Raw genomic sequence first — 23,683 nt, 5'->3', positions numbered from 1 at the left:
GCTCTCAAAACATTAAATTATAACTTTTTATTATGTCTCTCTTTTGAAATTGTAGAGATGAAATTTGAAGGAGTGATCATGAGATGAATTTATTAAAATTAAGCAAAAAAGAAAAGAAAAATAGAATGTTGGGATGGCAAGTTAGCTGTAATGTTAATAATCAAATGTTGCAATAGTCTGTTTTTATTTTCTTCTTTTCTGAAATCTGTAAGAAAAAAAATCTGTTTTAATTTTCTTAATTTTTTTTTTAATCTTGTTGCTTTTGGTTTGATAGTGACAGGAAAACCAACAAAATCGGTGGTTGGCTTAATAAGGATCTCAACAATTTTAGAATGACATTTCATTTAGAAAAACAACAAAGAAGACACGGAAAAAGAAGGCACTTGAGCTTCATATGTATCCAGCTGTAACATGCCAAACACTATAACTTATTTGTAATTTTTTTTATTTGATATTATGTAAAATAAATAAAATTTAAAAATAGGAAAAAAGGGGTCGTTGTGAGATGTTTATATTTTGGATTATGTTTGGATATTAATTAGTGTTAATAACAGGGGTAAAAAAATGATTGAGACTGATGAAAAATTATGTTAGAATAATAGATTTGCGGTTCTGATTACATATAATATGATCTCGAAAACAGTTTCCAAAATCACTTTGGAAAATATTTTCCAAAACAATTTCGGATTTTGTATTTCAAAATATTTGAATTTTCGAAAAATATTTTTCGAAAGAGTTAACTTTTTGAAAAATAGAATCCGAAATTGGAATGTGAATGAAAAAAATAAATCTGAAAACAATTAAGTCTATTTCGAAAAATAAATATGACTTTTTTGTTTCAAAAATAAATAAATATGACTTTTGAAAAACGTTTTCCAAAAACTATTTATGAGGACAAAATTGAAATTTCGATGTGGAAGAAATATAAGGGAAGAAGAGAAAAATTCACTTATTTATATACTTGTACAAACATTATGGACTTGGGCTAGCATATATTCCCTCCGACCTAATTTATTAGCAAAAGTTACTTTTTAGATTCATTGAACAATTGATGTATTTAGCTTAAATATAGGTTAGATATATTGATTTTTCAATAAATCTAAAAAATAACTTTTGTTTATAAATAAGGGAAAAAAAAATTTCCTACCCCAACAATCTTCACTTTACCCCAACAATCCTATTTGAAATGACAAATATACCCTCATATATAATGTAAAACTGAAAAAAAAAAATATTATTTACCCTAGTCAAAAAAAGTGTTCCGGTGTGAGTTTGCCGAAATTGAGAGAGTAAGTGTAATTTTACATACCGGTACACTTTTTCGAAGTGTGCCGGTTTGATTTCTTCACCGGTACACTTGAAAAAAAGTGTACCGGTATGAATATTCATACCGGTACACTTTTTTTCAAGTATACCGGTATGCATTCGACGTCTGAGTTTCATATTACATACCGGTACACTTTTAAAAAAGTGTATCGGTTCACAGTGATTTTTTTTATTTTTTTTTGTTTTTTTTTCAGTGGTGCGTACAAGAGGATCAGACGGTAGAATTAAGCATAACAGAGGACGTGGAGAGTCTCGGCGACATCAGGAGGAGCCGGAACACGATGAGCTGCCGCCAGTGCATGAGGAGCAGGTTGAGGAGCAGGTTGAGCAGCAGGCTGTGCAGGAGGGTTGGCCTGGAGGGCCGATCGATACGAGTCTTTTGACTCGATACGAGCATGGTTTGGTCAGGTAATACTTTGTTTTTTTTGTTATTATTTGTTAAGTTATATTGATCCTTTTTTTTTTTTAATTTGTATTGTTTATACTCTCGTTACAACTGTTAAATCCTTATTTTGCATACAAATTTAGTGTTAAAATATTATTATAGTTCATTTTCAATGTCTTATGGTATGCATCCAATTATTCGGTCTAATTTATTATTCACAATGTATTTTTTTAAATATATGTAGAAACGTGCCGAAGGTGACAAAATTGAGCTACGAATAGCATCTTTAGGAAAAAAGTTAGCTGACAGGATTCCTGATCACCATCCTGAAGTTATTCAAGGGTGGTTGAATATTTCGGGGTTGTGCTGGCTTGAGCGGACTAGCTTGAAACTTACCGATCCGCAGCTTATATCTGCATTTGTTGAGAGGTGGCACCCTGAGACGTCGTCATTTCACATGTCGTTCGGCGAGATGACTATTACTTTGGACGATGTGGCATGTCTTCTGCATCTACCTGTTAGGGGTCAGTTTTATACTCCTGTATCAGTTTCTCAGGAACAAGCTGCGAAACTTGCAGCTGAGTTGTTAGGAGAGGAGTATGAATTTGCATTGCGAGAGACTGTAGCGCAGAGGGGTGGTTATTTTTCACAGCAGTGGCTATATGAGAGTTATATGAGGAATGTCAATTTCTACTGGAAATATGACTGCGCAGCTAGGGCATAGATGTTGATGTTGGTGGGATGTACCATTCTGGCCGATAAGAGTTATACACGTGTGGATGCCAAATGGCTACTTCTGTTTAGTGATTTGTCTGCAGTCCATACATTTTCGTGGGCCAGTATTGCATTGGTTTGTTTATACGATAACTTGAACGATGCATCCATGTTTTCTACGAGGGCCCTTGCAGGGTATGCGACACTTCTTCAGGTATGTGACACTCACTACAAAGACATAATTGAAATATTGCGTAATTAAATTTTTTTTCTCTTTGCTGTGTAATTAAATTTTGTTTTTATCTTTGTTGCGTAATTTAATTTTCTTTTCTCTTTGTTGCGTTGTTAACAATTTTCTTTTTTCTTTTTTTCTCTTTTTTGTAACAGTGTTGGATTCACGAGTATTTTCCTACCCTTGGTAGAAGGGCTGCGTCGGGACTTAATTGTGATGATCCTGGCTTTCCTCGAGCTATGCGGTGGATGTATAAGCAAGGGAAGACCAAGCTCCCCGAGTATCAGCCTATATTGGATGCACTGACCCCTGATGACGTGATATGGCGTCCGTTTGAGACTCACAGAGGTAGCATTCCTTTTGATCTGATTACTCTGTATAGTGGTCATCTGCGTGGATCCACGGTAGTTCCTTACTTGCCCGAGAGGTGTATTAGGCAGTTTGGATTTGTACAGTATATACCACCACCACCACCTCTAGCTCCTGCCTATTCTGATATTGATAGCGACTGGATTGGTTATCACGCGTCCGTTGATCGGATACTTCAGCCGACACGTCCAGTGACATATGTTTTTGAGACTGTACCTGATTACATGTCCTGGTACTATCGGGTATCACATCCTAGACTGTGTCGCCCTGTTGATGGACCACATGGAGCACCACCAGTTCCGCACTATGCACCTGCACCAGTAGACGATGCACCAGCAGATGATGCACCACAAGAAACTGCACTACAGCGTGAGCGGAGATGGAGAGGTATGGCTCGAGGCATGCTTGAGACATTTCTGACGAGGATAGACGCTGATAGGGATGATGAGGGATTTGAGGAGCTTTTTTTTGCACTAGATGTATGTCGTGGTGCATACCCATGACTAGTTTTTTATTGTTATGTTTTTTTGAACACTGGTTTATGTACTTTTATTTTTGGATTGTGTATTTTGTTGAACTATTTTTACTATATCGTGTACTTTATTTAGATTATGAACTTTATCGATCAAATGTTTTTTGTACTTCAATACATTATTTTTTGACACAATGAACGTTACTAAAGTAGGCATTGCATTTTATTGACATAAAATATTTTTTAACACAATAAACGTTAGTAACGAATTTAGATATTTGATAAAACATAAGTAATATAAATATTCGACATAAAATAATCAATTAAAAATAGGTAATATTTAATTAATTGACATACAATTAAAAATTATTCAACAGACATAACACCACTAAGAGGTTTCACCGGAGGATTTAGAAGGTTCCAATATTGTAGGCGTCCGTTTAAGTTTGACATCCAAGACCTTGCTTCATGTGAACAAAATTTCTTCCAATCAGTTGTAACTTCGGGCAACGGAAACCCCTTTGACATGTTTACCGGAACCCAATGATTTCCATTGACAAAACCAATACAAAAAAACCTTGCTGAAGAGGAATATAAAGTCATCATAGGAAAGAAAGTCTTACTAGGTTTACCCAACGTGACGAGAACGACATTATACTTATTTGCTACCAAGTAACCCATAGCAGGTATGGTGAACCATCTATTTGCTACCAACGAATCTCTTACAACCTGCAATTCTTGTCTGAATAATTTCTCATACAAACTGTTATTATTTCTGAAATTCTGGCACACTAGTGTTAAGATGTTGTACTCAACGCTTCACCATTGTAATACACTTTTAATGCGTGAATCAATGATACAGCATCCAACAGCGCATACGAAATGAACAATAAACTTAACAGACTGAAAATAAATTAACACAGTAATTTGTTAACCCAGTTCAGCATAAGCCTACTCTGGGGGATACCAATCCAGGAGTGAATCCACTATGATAGTATTAGTTTGAAGCCCTCAATAAACTTCCCGTTTAAGACTTCTCACCTAATCACCACCCGTGCTATATTCTACCTAAGATACACCTAGGTATGAGAACCTCCGCTCACCTCCTCTTGACCACAGCCACTGTGATCGTACACTTCTAGATTCAATAGGTGAAGACACACTTCATAAAACACACACACCACTTCCGTGCTTAAAAGCTTTGGAATGGTATACACACACTATCTCCTTGCTTAGAAGCTCCAGAGATATTACAACACACAGACACACAGTTCCTAGTCTAGTGGTAAATCAACACAAGACTCAGAACACAATAGACACAATACTAAAACCTAAACTCACGCTTTGTAAGACTCAAATCTGGTTTCAGTAACTTGAACAATGGTGTCAGCCTCTTAATCATACGTGACGGCGCTCCTTGTCTCATTCGAAGATTTAGCATGGATTCCATATTTAGAATTTAGGCGCGAGATCACAACTTACACAGGCCCGGCCCACTGGATGTGGTATCCAATGTTGAAGCATTGTACCCAACATCTTGCTTATACTGGATGGTGGAAGCATGTAGTTGCACATCAAGAAGGATCACATGTTTTAGCAAAATGAGGCCAATCATACAACGCCAACAATTTCTAAGCTCTTCATCTAACTCCCGGCGGACGATGGACCAACCTTCCTCTGTGTAACCAAGTAAAGATGCAACAGCTCTAAAACCACAATTTCCATCTTCAAGCACATCAGCAATGTCAACAATATGTGGATGCATATGATCAGGAAATTGCCCCAAATATTTCTGAGATGTCAGTTTTTTAGACATCTGAGATAGTTGTTTCTGAGATGGTTGAGATTGTTGCTTCTGAGAGGGTTGAGATAGTTCCTTCTGAGATGACTGTGATTGTTGTGTACACAACCTCTTCGATGTACCTAGATTTATGTAAAAACAAAAAAAGTTAAATATATAATAATAGAATATAGACATAAAAATATAAGCAATAACTATATTATCAAAAAAATAAATTAGTCACCTTGTGAATCACCATATTCTCTTTCAACGTGTTCAAAGTATGATGGATCACGATACACATCATAACCTTTTGGTGCTTTGCCTTTATATTTGTTCTTCACTCCTCCTCTGGTTTTTATTTTTTCAGGTGGTGGACACAATGAACTTGAGGCTGGATAAGCAAGTTCAAACACTTTACTCTTCAACGCTCTTTTACCAACAATATCAAGTGACCGAAATTGAGTCCATATTGCCTCCATTGCATTACTCATGTCCAACTCATATCCATCATTTGTGTCATCCTCCAATGGTTCTTCCATAGTTAATTTCTTCCAGTGACTGTGAACTGAATCTAACGGTATTGGTACACCGCTGGTTGTATATCCACTCAATTCACAAGCACAGGGCAACGCACATGTTGACCTAAGTTTGCAACCACACAAGTTTTTATTTGTTCCAACAATGTCAATTCTCTTCATCTCATCAGAAATTAGTGTCATAGCGGCCCTGGAGACAAAGTTTCTCAAATATTGAAAAAATGGACTGCTATGTGTCTTTTCTGCATAGTAAAAACTCTTTTGAAAAGACTTCTTAATTTTGTCAACTTCTAGTCTTATGTTGGCATTGTTCTTTGTGAGGGGCCAACCAGGTGTTATTGACATATTCGACCAAATTGCTTGAATTAACACATGCTTGCTGAAACGCATTCAACCGCTGCTGATACTCCACCTCATCCGGACTTTCAACAACATCTCTCCACAAATTTTTCACCTTCTGTTGCATATCCTTAGGTATTTGCACGGTGCATCTCGCATTCACATTTTTGATTATGTGCCACGTACAAAGCATATTAGTAGTATGTGGAAATATATCTTTAATTGCATTCATCAAAGCAAACTCCCTATCAGTCAAAATTACTCTAGGAAATATATCTTGCTTAGTAATCAATTGCTTCAACTTACCTAACGCCCAATGATAATTGTCCGTCTTCTCAGATTCCATGTAAGCAAATCCAACAACAAATGTCATGTTAGTTGAAGTTATGCCAGTAATTTCAAGCAGTGGCTGTCTATATTTATTAGTTTTGTATGTGCAGTCCATAACCAAAACAATGGGAAACAAGTTCAACAACTTGATTGAATCTGGATGCGCCCAAAAAATATCACTCAAAACATCGGAGCCATCATCTTTTCTTCTATTCTGGCTGACATATTTTGCATCATCTAACAACTGCAGCAAGTGTTGCAGCTCTGTTCTGGAGCCTCTTTCCTGTATTTGCATCATGTGTCTTTTCCTATATACAAGTGTGGCATCAACAACAGACTCTGGATTTTAATCTTTCAAATCTAAAACAATGTGTCTTTGTGCTACTTTACGCTTTATCAAATCTTGAACACGTTTATTTTCATCAGCGGTTAAACGTGCCTTGCGAGGATGACCATGATATTGGTCAGGTAGCCCGTGGTTGTGAACTCCATGAATAACCTGAACTTTCCATCCTGAACCATCTATTGAAGGTGTAGTCTAATTTTAAATGGACAGTTACACTTTTTCGATGCAGTTGTCGTGGAACTTTCTGAAGAGTCATACTTTCCACCTTTGTCACAACCCAAAATCAACTTGTCATTTCTTCATCTTATTCCGTTCTTTTTATCCGACCGAGTAATGATAATACCGACTTTATTGGCATCTCCAACATCTCGAGCCCATTTGACAACATCATCTGGGGTAGCAAATTTTTGATGAGTTGAAAAAACATCCGTAGTATCTACCAACATTTGACTTGTATCGCCGAGATAAGCCATATTTGTTTAAAAATAAAAAAACAAATTAAAATTAAAAAAATTAAGAATAACATACCGGTACACTTATTACATACCGGAACACTTTTACTACCGGAACACTTTAAAAAAGTGTACCGGTATGTATAATGATAAACGAAATATAATTAACATACCGGTACACTTTTTAAAAAGTGTACCGGTAACATTAACATACTGGAACACTTTTTAAAAAGTGTACCGGTAAAATAAACATACCGGAAATGTTATAAAAAGTGTACCGGTAATATTAACATACCGGAACACTTTTTAAAAAGTGCACCGGTAAAGTTAACTTACCGGTAAGGATAAATACTTACCGGAACAGTTTTTCGTGAGGATGAAAATTCTACCGGAACAGTATAATACGACAAAAATTATTTTTTTAAAATATATTAATTTTTAATAAGGGTATATTGGGTATTTTTAGAAAAATGTTGGGGTAAAGTGAAGATTATTGGGGTAGAAAAAAAAATTTCTAAATAAGGTCGGATGGAGTACTAACTAGGCCCAATACACATCACACAATCCACAACAAACAATTTTTAGTTACTACGTATTATTTAGTTGACCCCAAAAAAATCCCAATAATTAGTTACTATCCTAACACCAGGGCAGGAATTGAATACTTTTCATTCTCTTTTCGACTATTGAAAATAGTCCTCATTTCTATTTTAATTTTTGCTTCAGAGAATATTCTTTTTCATTTCTATTTTTGTAGATCCCCAATTACCGCGTGGATCCATTAACGTTAAAAAATATATCAAATTTTTAATCAAACTAGTTTAAAAAAGATTAAGACATGTAACCAAAAAAAAAAAAAAAGATTAAGACATTATTGTGAGTCATGTGATAATAATAAACATGACATATAAATAAAATGTATACACATATTATTGTGTCAAAATATAAATAAATATAATATATATAAAACTTGAATATATACATATAAATATCTATTACTAATATATTAAAATTGATTACCACCAAAGTTACTAATTTATCCTTATTACTTTTAACCACGTTGCAAGTTTTATAAGATAAATACAAAAAAAAAATGATATGCTTAAAAATAGAAACAAAAGAGACTATAGATTGGAACAAAATAGAACAACTTATACTCATAAAAATAACAACAAAACATACTAATACGATAAACCCAATAATCTATTAAAAGAATAAAATAGTCGGTAAAAAAATTATAGAAACAATAAGATGAATATGCATAAAATTAGGAATATATAAATGGAAACATAAACAATATTTTTCATAAAAAAAACACTATTAACTATTAATAACTAGCGGCCACACAAGGCGCGTTCGCACCTGTCTATGTCTATTATGTAAATTTATGTTAAAAAAAATGCATGTTTTATGTTATGGTGAGTTTGTTAATAAAAAAAAATTTGCCGCTAAAAAAAGACATGCTTATATTTTGGTGGGTTTGTTAATAAAAGATTTTTGCTGTTAAAAAAAATTCAAGGGTATTGGTGGTATTATGAAAAGTCCACACCAAATTTTTTTGTATCCTCTTTATATATAGGTATAAACAATAATATAAAGTTAATTACTAACAAACTTATCAATTATCCTAAATATTCCTAATCAAATTTCTAATTTTTTATTAAAAATATACACTGAACTATTATTTGTGACAGATACATAAAAAATTGGATAATTTATCATTGATAATTATAATAAAATTTATTTATTTAATAAGTTTTACAAAAAAATAGCACAATAGTTTCACTTATATTTTAACAATATTATATAACAAATTTTTAAATATTTTATTATAAATAAATTTTATACCATAATATAATGACAAGTTTAAATATAGAATAAAAGTCAAGGACTCGTGCGAGTGCACGGGTTTTTAAACTAATTATTTTAATAAAATATTCGGGAATGAAGTCTCTCTGATATAGGAAATAAAATATCTTTTCTATCTTCAAACCTCCCTTAGGGGGACTTTCTCCACCATCCTCATCTTCACAGCAAAAAATTCTCCACCTTCAGACGGTCAACCGTAACAATTCACACGTAGATCCCCACTTACAAATTCAACTGACATCCCTAATCCTAATAACTTGTGTTAATACAACTGTTAACGCTAAATCTAAAATAACTACAACACTTATCACTTCATTCCCTAACTCCTTCACTTCAACCACCTTAATGTTCTGTATGTTATTCCATTTCCATATACCAATACCACTTTTCTTCGCATTCTATCCACAATTTCAAAAATATGTAATTTTTGATGGCCAACATGTTTTGTATGTTATTCCATGTTTGAAGTGTTTTGATGGCCAACATGATCAAAACATGTTTTTTTTCTTTTCAAAAATACTATTTTTGTATGTTTGGTATAATAGTTAAAGAATAATGTTAGCAACGCACTCTTTAACAAGCACACTCCAACATACTCTCTTTTATTAGTTGAAATTCACATAGGTCCCATAAAAAAATGTGGACCCATATAACTTTTATGGGATCCATATAAATTTTAACCAATAGAAGAGAGTGTGTTAAAGTATGTTTGTTAAAGAGTGTGTTGCTAGCACTCCTCAATAGTTAAAAGTAAAACTTTTGCTTATAATAATAACCAAAATTTAAAGTTTTTTTTTTTTGCTTATATTTATATTTGGAGGGAGTAGTAATTTTGCAAAAGTCACCACAAATTTTAAAGCCTTTTGACTACAATGAATTCTCTTTGGTGAATGTTTTAATTTAATACTCCCTCCGGTCCTTTTTATAAGGAACACTTTGAAAAAATCACACAGATCAAGGAAACACATTTAACATAGTTATTTTCATTTAAGTGAAATTGAACATTTAAAACATTTGAAAATTGGTCAAAGTTTCTTATAAAAAGGACCAATTTTTTTTTTCCAAAGTGTTCCTTATAAACAGGACCGGAGGGAGTATTTAACTCAAATAAGTTGAGTTATTCATTCTATCTCGTAAACATTCTTTTAATAAAGTATAAGCACTATAAATATTGGAGAAAAGATTATGCTATTTAGTGTCCCAAAATATTAGTTAAGAAATTAAAAAAGAAATTTTTACATTGAAAATAATATTTTGTATATTTTAAATATATTGAATATACAAATATTAATATACTATTTTTGATTTTCTTAACTAGTGTTTGGATACACTAGTTAGCATTTTCCTAATGTAAATTAGTTAACAAATTCAATAATATAACAATTTTCTTAATAATCATATTTAATTAGTATAACATTTTTTTATTCAGGGACCCAGATAGTGATGCCAGAAGAGCAACAAACAAATTAGGACACGGACTTAGATTTTAACACTTACTAAAACTTTCCAAATTACTTTACCAAAGAAGTCAATGAATTTAGCAATATTAATGGAGAATTTGGACTATTGTTATCTTAAGAATTCACTAATCTTGAAACCATTGCCACAAAAGAGTTGGTAAGAGGCGTGGATGAGGTTCAGAATGCTTGCCATATCAAAGACAAGTCAATCGTCAAATTCACTTAGCTATCTCATCTCAACTTTTGTAGGCAGTGGGTAACAACCAACCATGTCCCCAAAAGGACCAACGCCACCATACCCAAACCGTTGGATTGGACCACACTCTTCTAGTATTTGACTATGCCCTTATTTCTGCACCACTTATTTCCTTATCAATCTCCACCACTTCATTTTCCCCAAACATATTACTACTGGTTCAATTTTTTTTTTCTTTTTAACACACGGTAAATTTATGATAATTGTTAGAAATCTCACATCGCGAGATAAGCCGAATGAATTTATAAAGTAGAAGTAATTCTTACCTTACAAGTCAGTATTGTAAAGTTAAGTTAAGTCAAATTCTCAATTCAGTAATATAGAGTTGAGTTAAATCAAATTCTCAATTCTAATATGATATCAGAGTCTCTCTGTGATCTCTTGATCCACTTGCTATTAGGTTTTTGCTATGGAGCTACCGCCATTTATATCCATGCATAAAACTCAATTATGCTGAGCGTGAGGGGGGTGTGTTAACAATTACCACATCGGATGTGAGATAACCTAAATATGAATTTATAATATGAGAAATTTTATTGGAAAATATATTTTGGGACAATATTGTCATTTCCATGAAAATGTGTTTCAAGAATTATAAGAATTGGGAGATCGCTTGTAAGGTGAGAAATGCCCTCACCCCTCGCGCTATTGGACTTGGAGCGCGAATATAAATGGTGGATGGACCTATCGAAAAAAGAAGTCCAACGGATCGTAGAGGAGACTCTGATACCATCTTAGAATTGTGTGTTGGGTCTAACTCAATTCTGCAAAATCGACTTGTAATGTGAGGATTGCCCGATCACTTAAAAACATATTCAAACCATCTCGCAACCGACGGGAGACTTCTTAACGAGAATATTTCTCATGAATGAAAATATGGTTAATTGTGTCCCATTTTTTCTCTAAAAATGTGTTCCATTAATATTTCTCTTATAATATAAAGGCAATCTTCATCTTTCATAAATAATAATATATCAACTTAACAAACTTTCATAATAAACTTAATTTGAGTTTTTTATTGAATTTCTTTTCTGAATTTGGATAGAACCATATCAAATTCAGATTACTTTATAAACATAATACAATCCACGTTGGAATCGAATCAAAAGAAAAATAGGCGCCAATATTAGAATGTATCTTATCTTATTACTGTTATTGAAATTGAAATCCTTCAATTTTGAGTCACATTATTAGATACAGACTTGAAAATAATGTGTGTCTATTCACATCACTTTCTCCATATCAAATCTATATAGATCAACACATCACGAAACCAATTGTTGTCTCTCTAGTGTATCACCATTAAATTTTTAATTTCCATTCTACACGGCAGAAGCGAGATAACTAGGGGAAATTTTTTTTGATAAGCACAAATATAAATATGAGTTGTTAGGCACAATTACATAACAAGACCCAGTTTTGATTAGTTTATTTTTGAGTTTATGCAAATAGCTTATTCAATATAAATTAGGTTTTATGTTATTTTATAAGTTCACACTAGTGAAAATTATATTTTTATCATAAACTACCTTGACCAACTTATAATAATACATAAGAATTGCATAAGCTCAAAAGTAAGCTAATTCAAACGGGACCCAAATAAAAATTGCAGAGAAAAGAAATAAAATGATATTGACTGATGTCATTATATTATTTTTGCTTTAAATTTTTGGATTAGTGTGTGTCCAAATAAAATATTATTCGGGTTTTGCCCATGTAAGTGTTCCTTGATAGCTAGGTTCGTCATCTTTTTATAAGAGATATATAAGGCATTAATATTGGCACAAGCACAATACACAAAATTGGTCAGAGAAATAGGAAAATGAAGCTATGGGAGAAGATTATGAATCGAACATGATTCGGAGACAACATTGGCAATACCCTTATATTTGACCTTAAGATTAGAATGAGAGATAGTAGGTTGCCATTAGGAAGACTAAGATTGTTACCAAGAAAAACACAGTAACTAGATGTAGAAGATCTAGTTCAGGACATTCAGTGCAATCAACGTCAGTGTAGGATATAAACTTTTTAATGGTGATGGTGACAATTGTAATCCATAATGTATGGTGCCCTGAACATAGCGCAAAATGCACTCGAGAGCAAGTATGTGTTTCGTGCGAGGTGCATGCATATGAAGACAAACTTGCAGGACGACATATGATATGTCAGGTTGAGTGAACGTGATCCTTATAAGGAGTCTCAAATAAAGTGCCGAGTTTCTGCTTGGTGTCAACAGGAGTGACTGGTGGTTTGAAGATGATGTCGTCTACATATAGAAGAATGTAGGCCATGTCAAAACCCTGTCGATATATGAAGATGTAGTGGTCTAATGTGCTATGGTGGAAACCAATAGTAGTGACGAAGTCAACAAAGCATTGGTACGAGATTGCTTGAGACCATAAAGTGACTTCTTCAAACGGTATGCATAATCTAAATGATGGGGGTCGCGGAAACCTAATGGTTGATGCATGTAGACAGTTTCATGAAGATCACCCTGTAAAAAAGGCATTATAGACATCTAGATGATGAATGAGCCAAGATTTAGATAGAGCAAATGGTGAGTGTTATTCTAATGGTAGCGGGTTTTACCACAGGGCTAAAAGTCACATCACAATCCACACATGCAACCTGTGACTGATAACTCACTTTATGTGATGTTTGTTATCCCTATTTAATTTAGGTATTGCCTAACCATAAGGTGATCATTCAATGTTTTGAGTCATTTTTATGTATTTTGAGTCTAGTATGTAAATAGGACATAATTGTAATCCTTCGTCCAAAAAGAGGAGTTCTGGTGATAACTTGAGTCAAGACAGACCACTGGACCTAAAGCAAGACAAAAAGGGTTCAAAGATAATGCATTGATAATTAGAGTCAATACTTGAGTTCTATACAACTAAGATTGCATGGAGTCGCATGTGTAGTCAAAACTCCACGTATGCTGTGAAAGAAGACAAAAACACTATCGGACGAAAGATAAGACAGCTGGCAGATTTCCCATGTGCAGATTGTATTGTCTGTTGTTATCTTAAGGGAATATGCCTTATTCTTTTGGGTTGTCTTATTCTAAGTGGTTATGGCCCATGATCCAAGATTGATCTCTATATAAAGGAGCCAATAAACCTAAATTTGTATGCATGAGAAGGAAGTTCTAGTTTGGAGGCAGAATACCTAAGTTTCATGGAGAGCTAGTTGAGCCGCCGCCATAACTCTGATGCAGTTCCGATGACTGGAGGCGCGACGCTGCTGACTTAGAGGTCGAGACATCATCTCCAGGTGTTTGTAGGTTTACATTTCTTATCTCTTATGATGTGTAGATCTATTCCTCTTATTATTTGTGTTGTAACGCTCACCATGAGCTAAACCTCTTGATGTTGGAATTATGTGAAGTTCGATGAAAGTTTAATGTCATTTATGTGATGTGTTGTGTGTTGTTATGCTATTTTGGTTCATTTGCTATTTTGTTATATATTTGATTCTCAGCTTGATCAACTTAGGATTAAATACTAGTTTATTATTATTATGAGACATCTAATAGTAAATGGAATTAATGAACTAATATGGTTAAATAGAGGATGGACACATACTTCTTACTCTAGGACTTAGACATAAGCCTTGAGACCATAGTGATTTAAAACAAGCAAGATCTTTTCTGAACTAAAATGAATTAAGTGTGACCTAGACATAGGACCCACCTTATCCCTCATTTTATTACCTAACGTTGTAGACATACACCACAAGGAAGCTTGTTCATAGTAGCCATGACATCACTTATCACACACATGCATTGAACTGTAGTTGAACTGATCATTGATTTCAACACTTTCCAACTCTTGTCATCAAAACCTATTTTCATTATTGTCATTTATATTTCTTTGTTATAAAAACCCCAAAATGATATTTTGTTACCTTTATGCTCATAAGTTAAGAATTGACTGAATACGAGTTGAAATTAAGTTCCACTCGCAATCCCTGTGGGTGCGATACTTTATTGCAATTGACTGTGTATACTTGCCCAAGTCTTTAAAAAAGCGAAACAGTGACCTTCCATCATCACCTACAAGACGAGCCTTATAACGCTCAAAGGAGGCATCAAAATATTTCTTATGCCTAAAAATTCACAAACATCGAATAAGATTACAATACAAGGTCGGGAACTAAATCTCACGTCTTACTTCTAATAACAACATAAAATTTAGATTGCATTGCAGATTTCCAATTCTAGTCAGATAAGGCTAGCTTAGGGTTTTTTGGTATGGGAGATATGGCAAGGTAGAGAAACTGAGAGGGTGAATATCCACTACAAGAAAAAATGAATTTGTTAACAAAATTGGTTGAGGGCCAAAAACCCTAAACAACTTATTGAAGGCTTAAGCCCTCAACAAATATTTCTTAATTAACAAATATATGAAAAAACAATTATTGCCTGTTTGGACTACCAACAAATGTTGACCTTTTTTTAAAAAAAAAATCTAAAATTTATAGCGGTTTAGGCCGCCAACAAGTTAAAAAATATTGGAAACGTGAACTCAAAACAATCAATCATATTTCTTCTTTGGGCTTAATTAGTGTATTGGTCCCTTAAAGACATTTTAGGTTTTACAATGGCCCCTTAAAGAAAAAAAAAGTCCGGATTGGTCCCTTAAAGAAAAAAAGGTCCGGATTGGTCCCTTAAAGACATATATTTTTGCCATATTGGTCCTTTCCGTTAAATTTTAACTCCAAATATAACAAAAAATTCCAATGGTTAAAATTTTAAAAATTAATAAGATTTTTGATGGACCACTTACACTTAATGACATCCACAATCCAGTCTACTAAAACTAACGTTTTTTGTAAAAATTTGACGGAAAAGACCAATTGAGAAACGAATGTGTCTTTAAGGGACCAATCCTGACATTTTTTTCTTTAAGGGACCATTGTGAAACCTAAAATATCTTTAAGGGATCAAAAGACTAATTAAGCCTTCTTCTTTGTGTCTCAACTCAAAACAATTTTCTCTCTATTTCTCTTCTCATCAGCAACCCAAAAAAGTTGAAACTCACAGAAAATTTATCTTCTTTCTCACCTGGAATATCACCAGTTTTCTCTTCTTACTTTATTCTTTCTCTTCTTTCCGGGTTTCATTTATTTGTTTTGTTTTACTGGGTAAGCTATTTTTTTTCTTCTAGGTTTGTTTTGATGGATCTCAATAAAACATAAACCGTTCATTTTGATGGATCTCAATAACATATCAAATGATTTTCAATTTTTCTAAAAATTTTCATAGATGATCTATATGATATAATATTTCAATCCAACGGTCGATTTTGTAAAATTCGTATTCGTTGTAATGTTATTCGAGACTTGTGTATGGTATACCACATGAACCACTTGTTCATGTTAGAAAAAGCTCATGTGTAATACATTATAAGAATCTCTCTTGCAAAAGTTAATTTTTTTTTTTAAAAAAAAGAGATGAATAAAATATATATTTTTTTTAGTTTTTTACACATAAAAAATTCATCTCACGTTAAAAAAATATAAATTTGTTTTCATTATTTTGGATTCAGATTTGAAAAACATAAAAATTGTTATTTTAATTCATTGATTTTGTTTTCATTATTTTGCTTTCAGATTTGAAAAATTGTTCATTATTGTAGATTGGCAGTATTTTCGATTGTTTTGAGTTTTTGTATCGAGATTGTTCTGAGATTTGAAAAAAAGAAAAAAAGTCAATTGTTTTGAGTTTGGGGATTATTTTGCGGATGCACGTTAATTGATAGAGTTTTTTTTTTCACGGTATAATTTTATTTTATATATATATATATATATATATATATATATATATATATATATATATATATATATATATATATATATATATATATATATATATATTTGTTGTCGGCTTTGGCCGCCATGAAGTTAAAAGTTTGTCAGCAACTTGTTGGCTGCTTTTACCTCCAGGAAATTGTCGACATTTCTCTTTTTCACGTGTTGGTGCAACTTTAGCTGCCAAGAAATATAGCGACGCCGACGAGCTATTTGTTGGCAGATTTTGGCCATCACTGACCACCAACAAATTCTAACTTCTGGCGGATTTACAAAGGTTCAAAACATATTTAACCGCCTCATAAAGAAAACCTTATTTGTTTTTTGGTCAAATAGTATAGTGGTAAGAAATTTCACTCTTAAAATGAATGAGTCGAATATCATGTTTCGAACTCTCATTGCAAGAAAATATAAGATTTGCTACAAAACATTTGCTACGAACTGTGTTGGTGGTTAATCCCAATCAAAAAGCACTCCATTTAACCGTCAATCTTTATTTATTTATTTTTTTACCAAATTCTTTTTCAATTACTTATTTACTTATTTTTCCCGTTCAATTCACTCAGTTACTTATTTGCTTTTTTTTCGTTCAGTTCACTCATAATCACGATGAAAATGGATCCTTCAATCATATAATCACTTCTCACACAGAATCGATCTTCTCACTCAGAATCGCGACTCAATCAGCTTCTCAATAAGAATCAATTTTCACTTATAATCAGTTTCTCACTCAGAATCAATTTTCACTTATAATCAATCTACCTCTATATATAATGCAATGTCGCTGTCATGAATTAAGCTCACGGAACCTGAACATAAAAAAAAACTCTTATTTAATATGGCAAGAAATATGATTACACTTGAACCGTCCTAATTAAGATATCCAACGTGGAAATGTGTATGTTGAGCAGTACTCTAACCATGGAAATGTGTATGTTGAACAGTAATCTAACCATACCAATGTACCATCCATATGATGACAATAATGGGCATTAGATTAGAGGTCCCATCATCATTTCCCAATCTTTCATAGATTTGCCACAATTTTTTTGTAGGTGGAGGGACGGTGACCACATTCATCCGTTAATCCAAATTAAAGTAATTTTATATGTTTAAGTAACTTAATTAATACATAATTATATGCAACGAAGGATTGAAGGACATCAATTGAGTGGCTCTGAATCTCTAATATCTCTCCAGTCTCTACACACAAGCAACCAACGACACAATTCTATATTCAAAATATTTAACTTTGTTTAATAATATAATTTTAATTATGTACTATAATTTGTTTTTTTTTTTAAAGGAATGTACTATAATTTGTTGATGACCCACTTCACCCAAAATAAAATAAATTGATGACCCTTTCAGAATATTCTTGGTCGTACCAAATGTAGCTCAGCAGTTTTGGTATGCAGGGACTCAGGAGTAGTACAAAAGGTTGGAACAGTTGTTTTTTTTTTTAATTTCCTTTTATAAGAAAAAAATTTAGGAGGAATGGATAGTGCTTCAGTCCAATACATAGAAAATCTTTGAGCTTTTATAACATTTGTAAAGATAATTACATTTATTTCCCTCTAAAAATATTAATAGGGCTCAAACTAAGAATCTCTCCGAAGGCTATGCGGAGTTTTACGTCTACAATATTAAATAGAGAATAAATGACCTAAATTATACTGGTACATAAACAAAACTAACTAGGTATAAATAGGTCTGACCTTTATGCGCAGTTTTTTTTTTAATTATTTCTCTTTATAAGAAAAACTTTAGGAGAAAGGGATAGTGTTTCAGTTTAAGACAGAAAATCTTCGAGCTTTTAGAGAATTTGCAAAGATAATTACATTTACCTTCTACTAAGAAATGTAAAAAAATTAGTGTAATGCTTATGAACAATAAAATTGTGTTTTTTAATGCGTTTTTGTATTTATGTTTGTTATAAGCGGATATATATATTTCATGCAATACATCTACTAATTTAACTATACTTATAGAGACAAAATACATATAATATATATTTTCTCTTACGACTTTTTTTCACTTTGGTGAATAATGTTGTATGTAAATTATTGTAACAAAACAATTGTCTCTCATTATTTCCCCTCTTTTCTCCTCTAACCATGCACAACTTTTTAAAATTGCACCTCCATTGAACTACACACACTTAGAATTGTTGACAAATTTGCCTTCCTAATGAATTAATTGACACACTATTTATACCATAAAGCAAAATTGAGATTTTTTTTTGGTGAAAAGCAAAAAAGAGATTCTAGGCTCCATTTAAATTTTGAATGAGGTAAGTAAACGACCCATCTAACGCGAAAAGGGGGGTTAAAATAATGTTATGATGAAGTGAATTATATCCATATTATACATTACGTGTAGACCTTGAAGACGTGAGAATCGAGTACATTATATATTTGGAGTATAGATTGGTTATATTATAATTATTATATATAGGGGGTAAATACAGACCATAGGTGTATAAATTAAAAAAGGAAAAAGAATAAAGATATTACACGTATAAATGACAAGGACCGCTATATATATTCTGTAAAGTGTAAACCAAGTTGATTTTATGTATATGATCTTTCTCTTTTGACAAAATTGTATATACAATATAATCTTTTTAAACCAGAGTATATATGCATATAACTTTTATTTCAAGTATAAAAAGAAGATATACTTTTTTAATGATAAAATTGCCAATTAATTATTTTTTCTTGAAAATTAAATGTTGGACTTCTTATGACTCCACTACTTAACGTTTAATCCATCTCGGTTACCAAATTAAACTTAGAGTTTAAAGACTATGCACACAAATTTATGCCCAACACACTTTCAGTATATAAATTAATTTTACACTGACAACTAATAAGAATGAAGCATTCTTTCACATCATATTAAGAAAGTGAAGTTTAGTGGAGTGATATGGCGGAAAACATGGTTTGTATTGATTGACAGTGTAAAATTATTTTACACTGTTAGTGCATATTCTTTTTTCTCTTAGACTTATGGTATATTAAAACTATCAACGAATAAATAAATAGTTAGAATTAATATTAAAAACAATTTAAAATTAATATTAAAGAAATAACATATATAGAACACCGGCTAAATGCAAGAGTAGTACCTAAAAATTTAGAGAGAAGGGAGAGATAATGTGTATAAAGAGAATAAATTTTGAAGAAATGAGTATGAAAAAAAAAAAGAAGTGGAGTTGAATATATAGGTAAAAAAAAAAAAGCATCGCAATTACCGGCGGAATCAGACCGTCGCAACAAAATGGTTGTTGCCGTTACCGGCAGTTTAAACCGCCGCAAATAACTGGGAAATAATTATGTGTGTGTCTCCACTAGTTTGCAGCCGCCCACAAACAGTTCATAGCCATTGGACCTCCTTTGCGGCGGTTTCTCGAAGTTTAACGTCCCGTCTAAAGTTTTTCGGCTGTTTCTAAACCACTGCTAATCTACATTGCTTTTCCGGTCGCAAATCCCTCTCTTCAATTTTTAATTCCTGGCTTTTTTTTCCGGCGGATTTAAGTACCGCTACTAATTTCAAAGAAACCACCACAAATTATTATTATTTTTTAAAAATTCTTGGATGCTTTTCGGGTGGATTTTTCCGCCGTAAATGACTTCAATAATGATCTAACAGTTATTATTGATTAACAATAGATTTTACATTTTTTTATATATTATTTCTAAAATTTAATATCAATGAAATACAAAAAAATCAAGTAGATTATTATGAGGATAATATATTAAATTTGTGGTATAAAAAAGGATTATTAAATTTGATCTATATATTCTTACCTAAAATATTAAATCTATATATTAATGTAGAAATTAAAGAGCCCTTAATTATAACTAATTAATAAATAATCGATGATAGTAATGTTTTCTTCCTATTTTAGTGTTTAGATTCGACTGTTGGAGCGAACTTATGATGTTGTTCAACTGATTCAGCAATTTAGCATAGATGAATAAATAATAAATAATAGTATCAGCGGAAGACCATCTAAAAGTGGAACATATTAGGTTTTACGTGAGAATTAAGTAGTATCACGATTTTCCCTCAGATTTTTACTTATAATTATTTGACAATTTTTCTAGTGTAGTACTGCTTCTGACTTAGTCAAATCTATTCAAAAATGAAATCAATATACAATTTTTTTTTTTATTATTTGGTTTTGGCTTATGCATGATTGACGGGTTGGTATATAAGGTTTGACCAGTTTACCGTCAAAACTATTCTTTAATATAGTATTTTTTTATTGGTTTAATCCTTTTAATTATGTGTAATAAATCATATATTTATGCAAGTATTTTTGTATTGGTTTAATTATTGAAGCGTATAGAAAAGGTAGATATCATATGGTGGTTCTCTTTACGCAACTCAACAACCATCACTCCAATCTGACTGCATGCCCACCTCATTATTCCTAGTAAAAAAAAAAAAATCTATAATAAAAACAAAAAATATATTAATATTTTATTAATTTAATGATTCATTAAATTATTAACAACTTCCAATTAACCTTAACCCCTATCATACTACTACTAGTAGTATATCTTAATCTTAATTTTTTCTCCATTTCACACTGCAAATAAAAAGCACAACTCTCACATACTTTGACCATACATACATAAGCCTATCATCACCCTTCACCACCACTCTGATATTTTCCAGATGAATCAAACCCCAAACCCAAACATAAAAACAATCTCACTTTCAAAACAACAAAAAAGCTAAAAAAAAACTATCCTTTTCTTCTTATACACCCCCCTCATACTCATATGTTTGTCATGAAACCCTAATAATACTACAAAGAATCACTCTCTTCTCTTGAATCCAAACAGAGTAAGTTTGTGTTTACACATCTTCCCTCTTATGTATTATACACATATATTTCCTTTTGTTTGTCACAAAGACATATTAAGTAATAAAAAGTGAGGCAAAGAAGTAAGAACAGTGTACGGTTTTTGTTTTTGTTTCAGATCCATAAGGTTTGAATGAAAAAACGTGGGTGTGTCATATTATGTGTGATGAGTATAGCTAGTACAATATATTCTCAAGAAAGAAAGAAAGAATACAATCTTTTTCTTTGTTAATAATTACCTTAGTCCATAAACACCCCTTTCTCATGTTTTTTTCTTTTGTCCCATACCTCATTCTCTGTCCTTGTACGATCACACCACTTAAATATGGAGAGTGTGTGGAGGTGTAAATAGTACTATTATAGCATGTAGTAGTAGTATTAGTAACCACCTACACTAAACCAAAAGAAAGAAAAACCAAATCTCTCTCTCTCTCTCTCTCTCTCTCTCTCTCTCTCATCATGGATTCAGGAAATAGTGGTAGTATGCAATCTTCAAGCTGTGGTGATGAAATTGAAGAGTATGATTCATCAAGACCTGAATCGGATCAGTTGTCGATGTTTCTGAACAATCAATTATTACCTTCAACAACAACAACAACAACAACAACAAGATCAATAAGTCATTTTCTAAACCCACCACCACAATCTTCATCTTTACAACAACAAATGTTTGATCCATTAGCAAATTATTACATGGATTCATTACAAAAATCAACACCATCAAACCAAAACTCATTTCTAAATCTTGATATGATGTGGTCTAAAGGTGCTACAGGTAGATCTGAACAAAACAACAATGATCTTAGCAACTTAATGATACCATCATCATCTTCTCATCAAAATCAACAAGCTTTTTTGTTGAGTCAAGTGGTTGGTGAAACAAGAGAAAACATTAACGTTGTTGGTGGTTCTGTTCCTACCACACACCATTCTCAGCCATTAGATCATCATCATCATCGTCAACAACGTGGAACATCCCTTACCAATGATCAACAAAATCTTCAAAACATCAACAATAGCAATATGGGTAGAAATAATAATCCTAAGAAAAGATCAAGAGCTTCAAGACGTGCACCAACAACAGTTTTAACAACAGATACAACGAATTTCAGAGCTATGGTTCAAGAATTTACTGGTATACCAGCACAACCATTTTCTTCACCTTTTCCAAGAACAAGATTGGATCTTTTTGGTTCTTCAAGATCATCTTTTTCATCATCTCATATGGATTCTCTACCGCCACCGCCGCCACTCCAACCACCTTATCTTCTTCGGCCTTTTGCTCAGAAAATTCACTCTTTTCCACCTTCTTCATCCATGGTGGAAAATTTGCTAGTGTCTAATAATAATTCAACTACCATTAACTACCATTTATCTCAGCAGCATCAGAATCAGCAGAGTCATCATCCTGTAATGCAACACAACCAAATTCTCGGTTTTCAATCAATTTCTGAAACAGCAACAACAAAATATCCAATTGGGTCCCACCAACAACAAACCTCCTTGGAAATCTCGCCCAATGTTGATTCTCATATCAAAAGGGGTTCTCTTTTTGAAGAATTATCTCATCATGTTAATGTTAACAACACCAACAACATTGGTAATGTTCTTCATCGTCAGAACATGGTTCCCACATCGTCGTCGTCGGACGCGGTGGTCAACAATAATATGGGTAGTTCTTCGTCGGGGAATCAGTGGGGTACGAGTAGGAGAACGAATAATGGAGGAAATCTTGGGTCTTTGAGTTGCATTGAAGAAAGGAATTGTACATCAGATTTTGGTATAGAGAAAGGACAAGAATGTGCTGTGGCTACAACAAGAGGTGAAGGTACGGTGGAATCATGGATTAATTGTTCTTCTTCTGATTAACATAATTAATCAAAATTAATTAATGAAGAAAAGAGAAGTAAATTAAGAAGGTAGGTTCGTACATATATATAATTATTATTTTCTATACTTTTATAATTTATTTAAACTAAATTATGCTGGCAGAGTAGTAGTACAACGCTAATGCATGAAATGAAAGAAAAGAAGAATCTTGGTATCTTCATCATAAACCACGACCATCAAATCAAATTAATTCAACAATGTTTTTTATTTGCTTTTTCATTAAGTCCT

The 23,683-nt window shown here is 32.5% G+C and overlaps 4 protein-coding genes across 4 annotated transcripts; 3 read left to right on the top strand and 1 right to left on the bottom strand.

Annotated features, from left to right (window-relative positions):
• Positions 1-133: 133 nt before the first annotated feature.
• Positions 134-2,435, top strand: LOC123904978 (serine/threonine-protein phosphatase 7 long form homolog). Its single transcript, XM_045954580.1, has 3 exons — positions 134-140; positions 1,521-1,729; positions 1,956-2,435. Exons 1-3 carry the CDS (start codon positions 134-136, stop codon positions 2,433-2,435), a joined length of 696 nt encoding a protein of 231 aa, XP_045810536.1.
• LOC123904977 (protein MAIN-LIKE 1-like) lies at positions 2,436-3,529 on the top strand. The gene is made up of 2 exons (XM_045954579.1): positions 2,436-2,639; positions 2,813-3,529. The coding sequence occupies exons 1-2, from the start codon at positions 2,436-2,438 to the stop codon at positions 3,527-3,529; spliced, it is 921 nt and encodes a 306-aa protein (XP_045810535.1).
• Positions 3,530-3,864: 335 nt separating this feature from the next.
• On the bottom strand, positions 3,865-6,784 carry LOC123904975. Its single transcript, XM_045954578.1, has 4 exons — positions 6,147-6,784; positions 5,523-6,007; positions 5,046-5,421; positions 3,865-4,240 (listed from the first exon to the last, which is right to left on the bottom strand). The coding sequence occupies exons 1-4, from the start codon at positions 6,782-6,784 to the stop codon at positions 3,865-3,867; spliced, it is 1,875 nt and encodes a 624-aa protein (XP_045810534.1).
• Positions 6,785-22,024: 15,240 nt separating this feature from the next.
• On the top strand, positions 22,025-23,434 carry LOC123904974 (probable serine/threonine-protein kinase DDB_G0267514). Its single transcript, XM_045954577.1, has one exon. It carries the CDS (start codon positions 22,025-22,027, stop codon positions 23,432-23,434), a length of 1,410 nt encoding a protein of 469 aa, XP_045810533.1.
• The last annotated feature ends 249 nt before the right edge of the window (positions 23,435-23,683 follow it).

Source organism: Trifolium pratense, linkage group LG2 (genome assembly GCF_020283565.1).
Source record: "Trifolium pratense cultivar HEN17-A07 linkage group LG2, ARS_RC_1.1, whole genome shotgun sequence".
Taxonomy (NCBI): Eukaryota; Viridiplantae; Streptophyta; class Magnoliopsida; order Fabales; family Fabaceae; genus Trifolium; species Trifolium pratense.
This window is presented reverse-complemented; position numbering and strand designations above follow the sequence as displayed.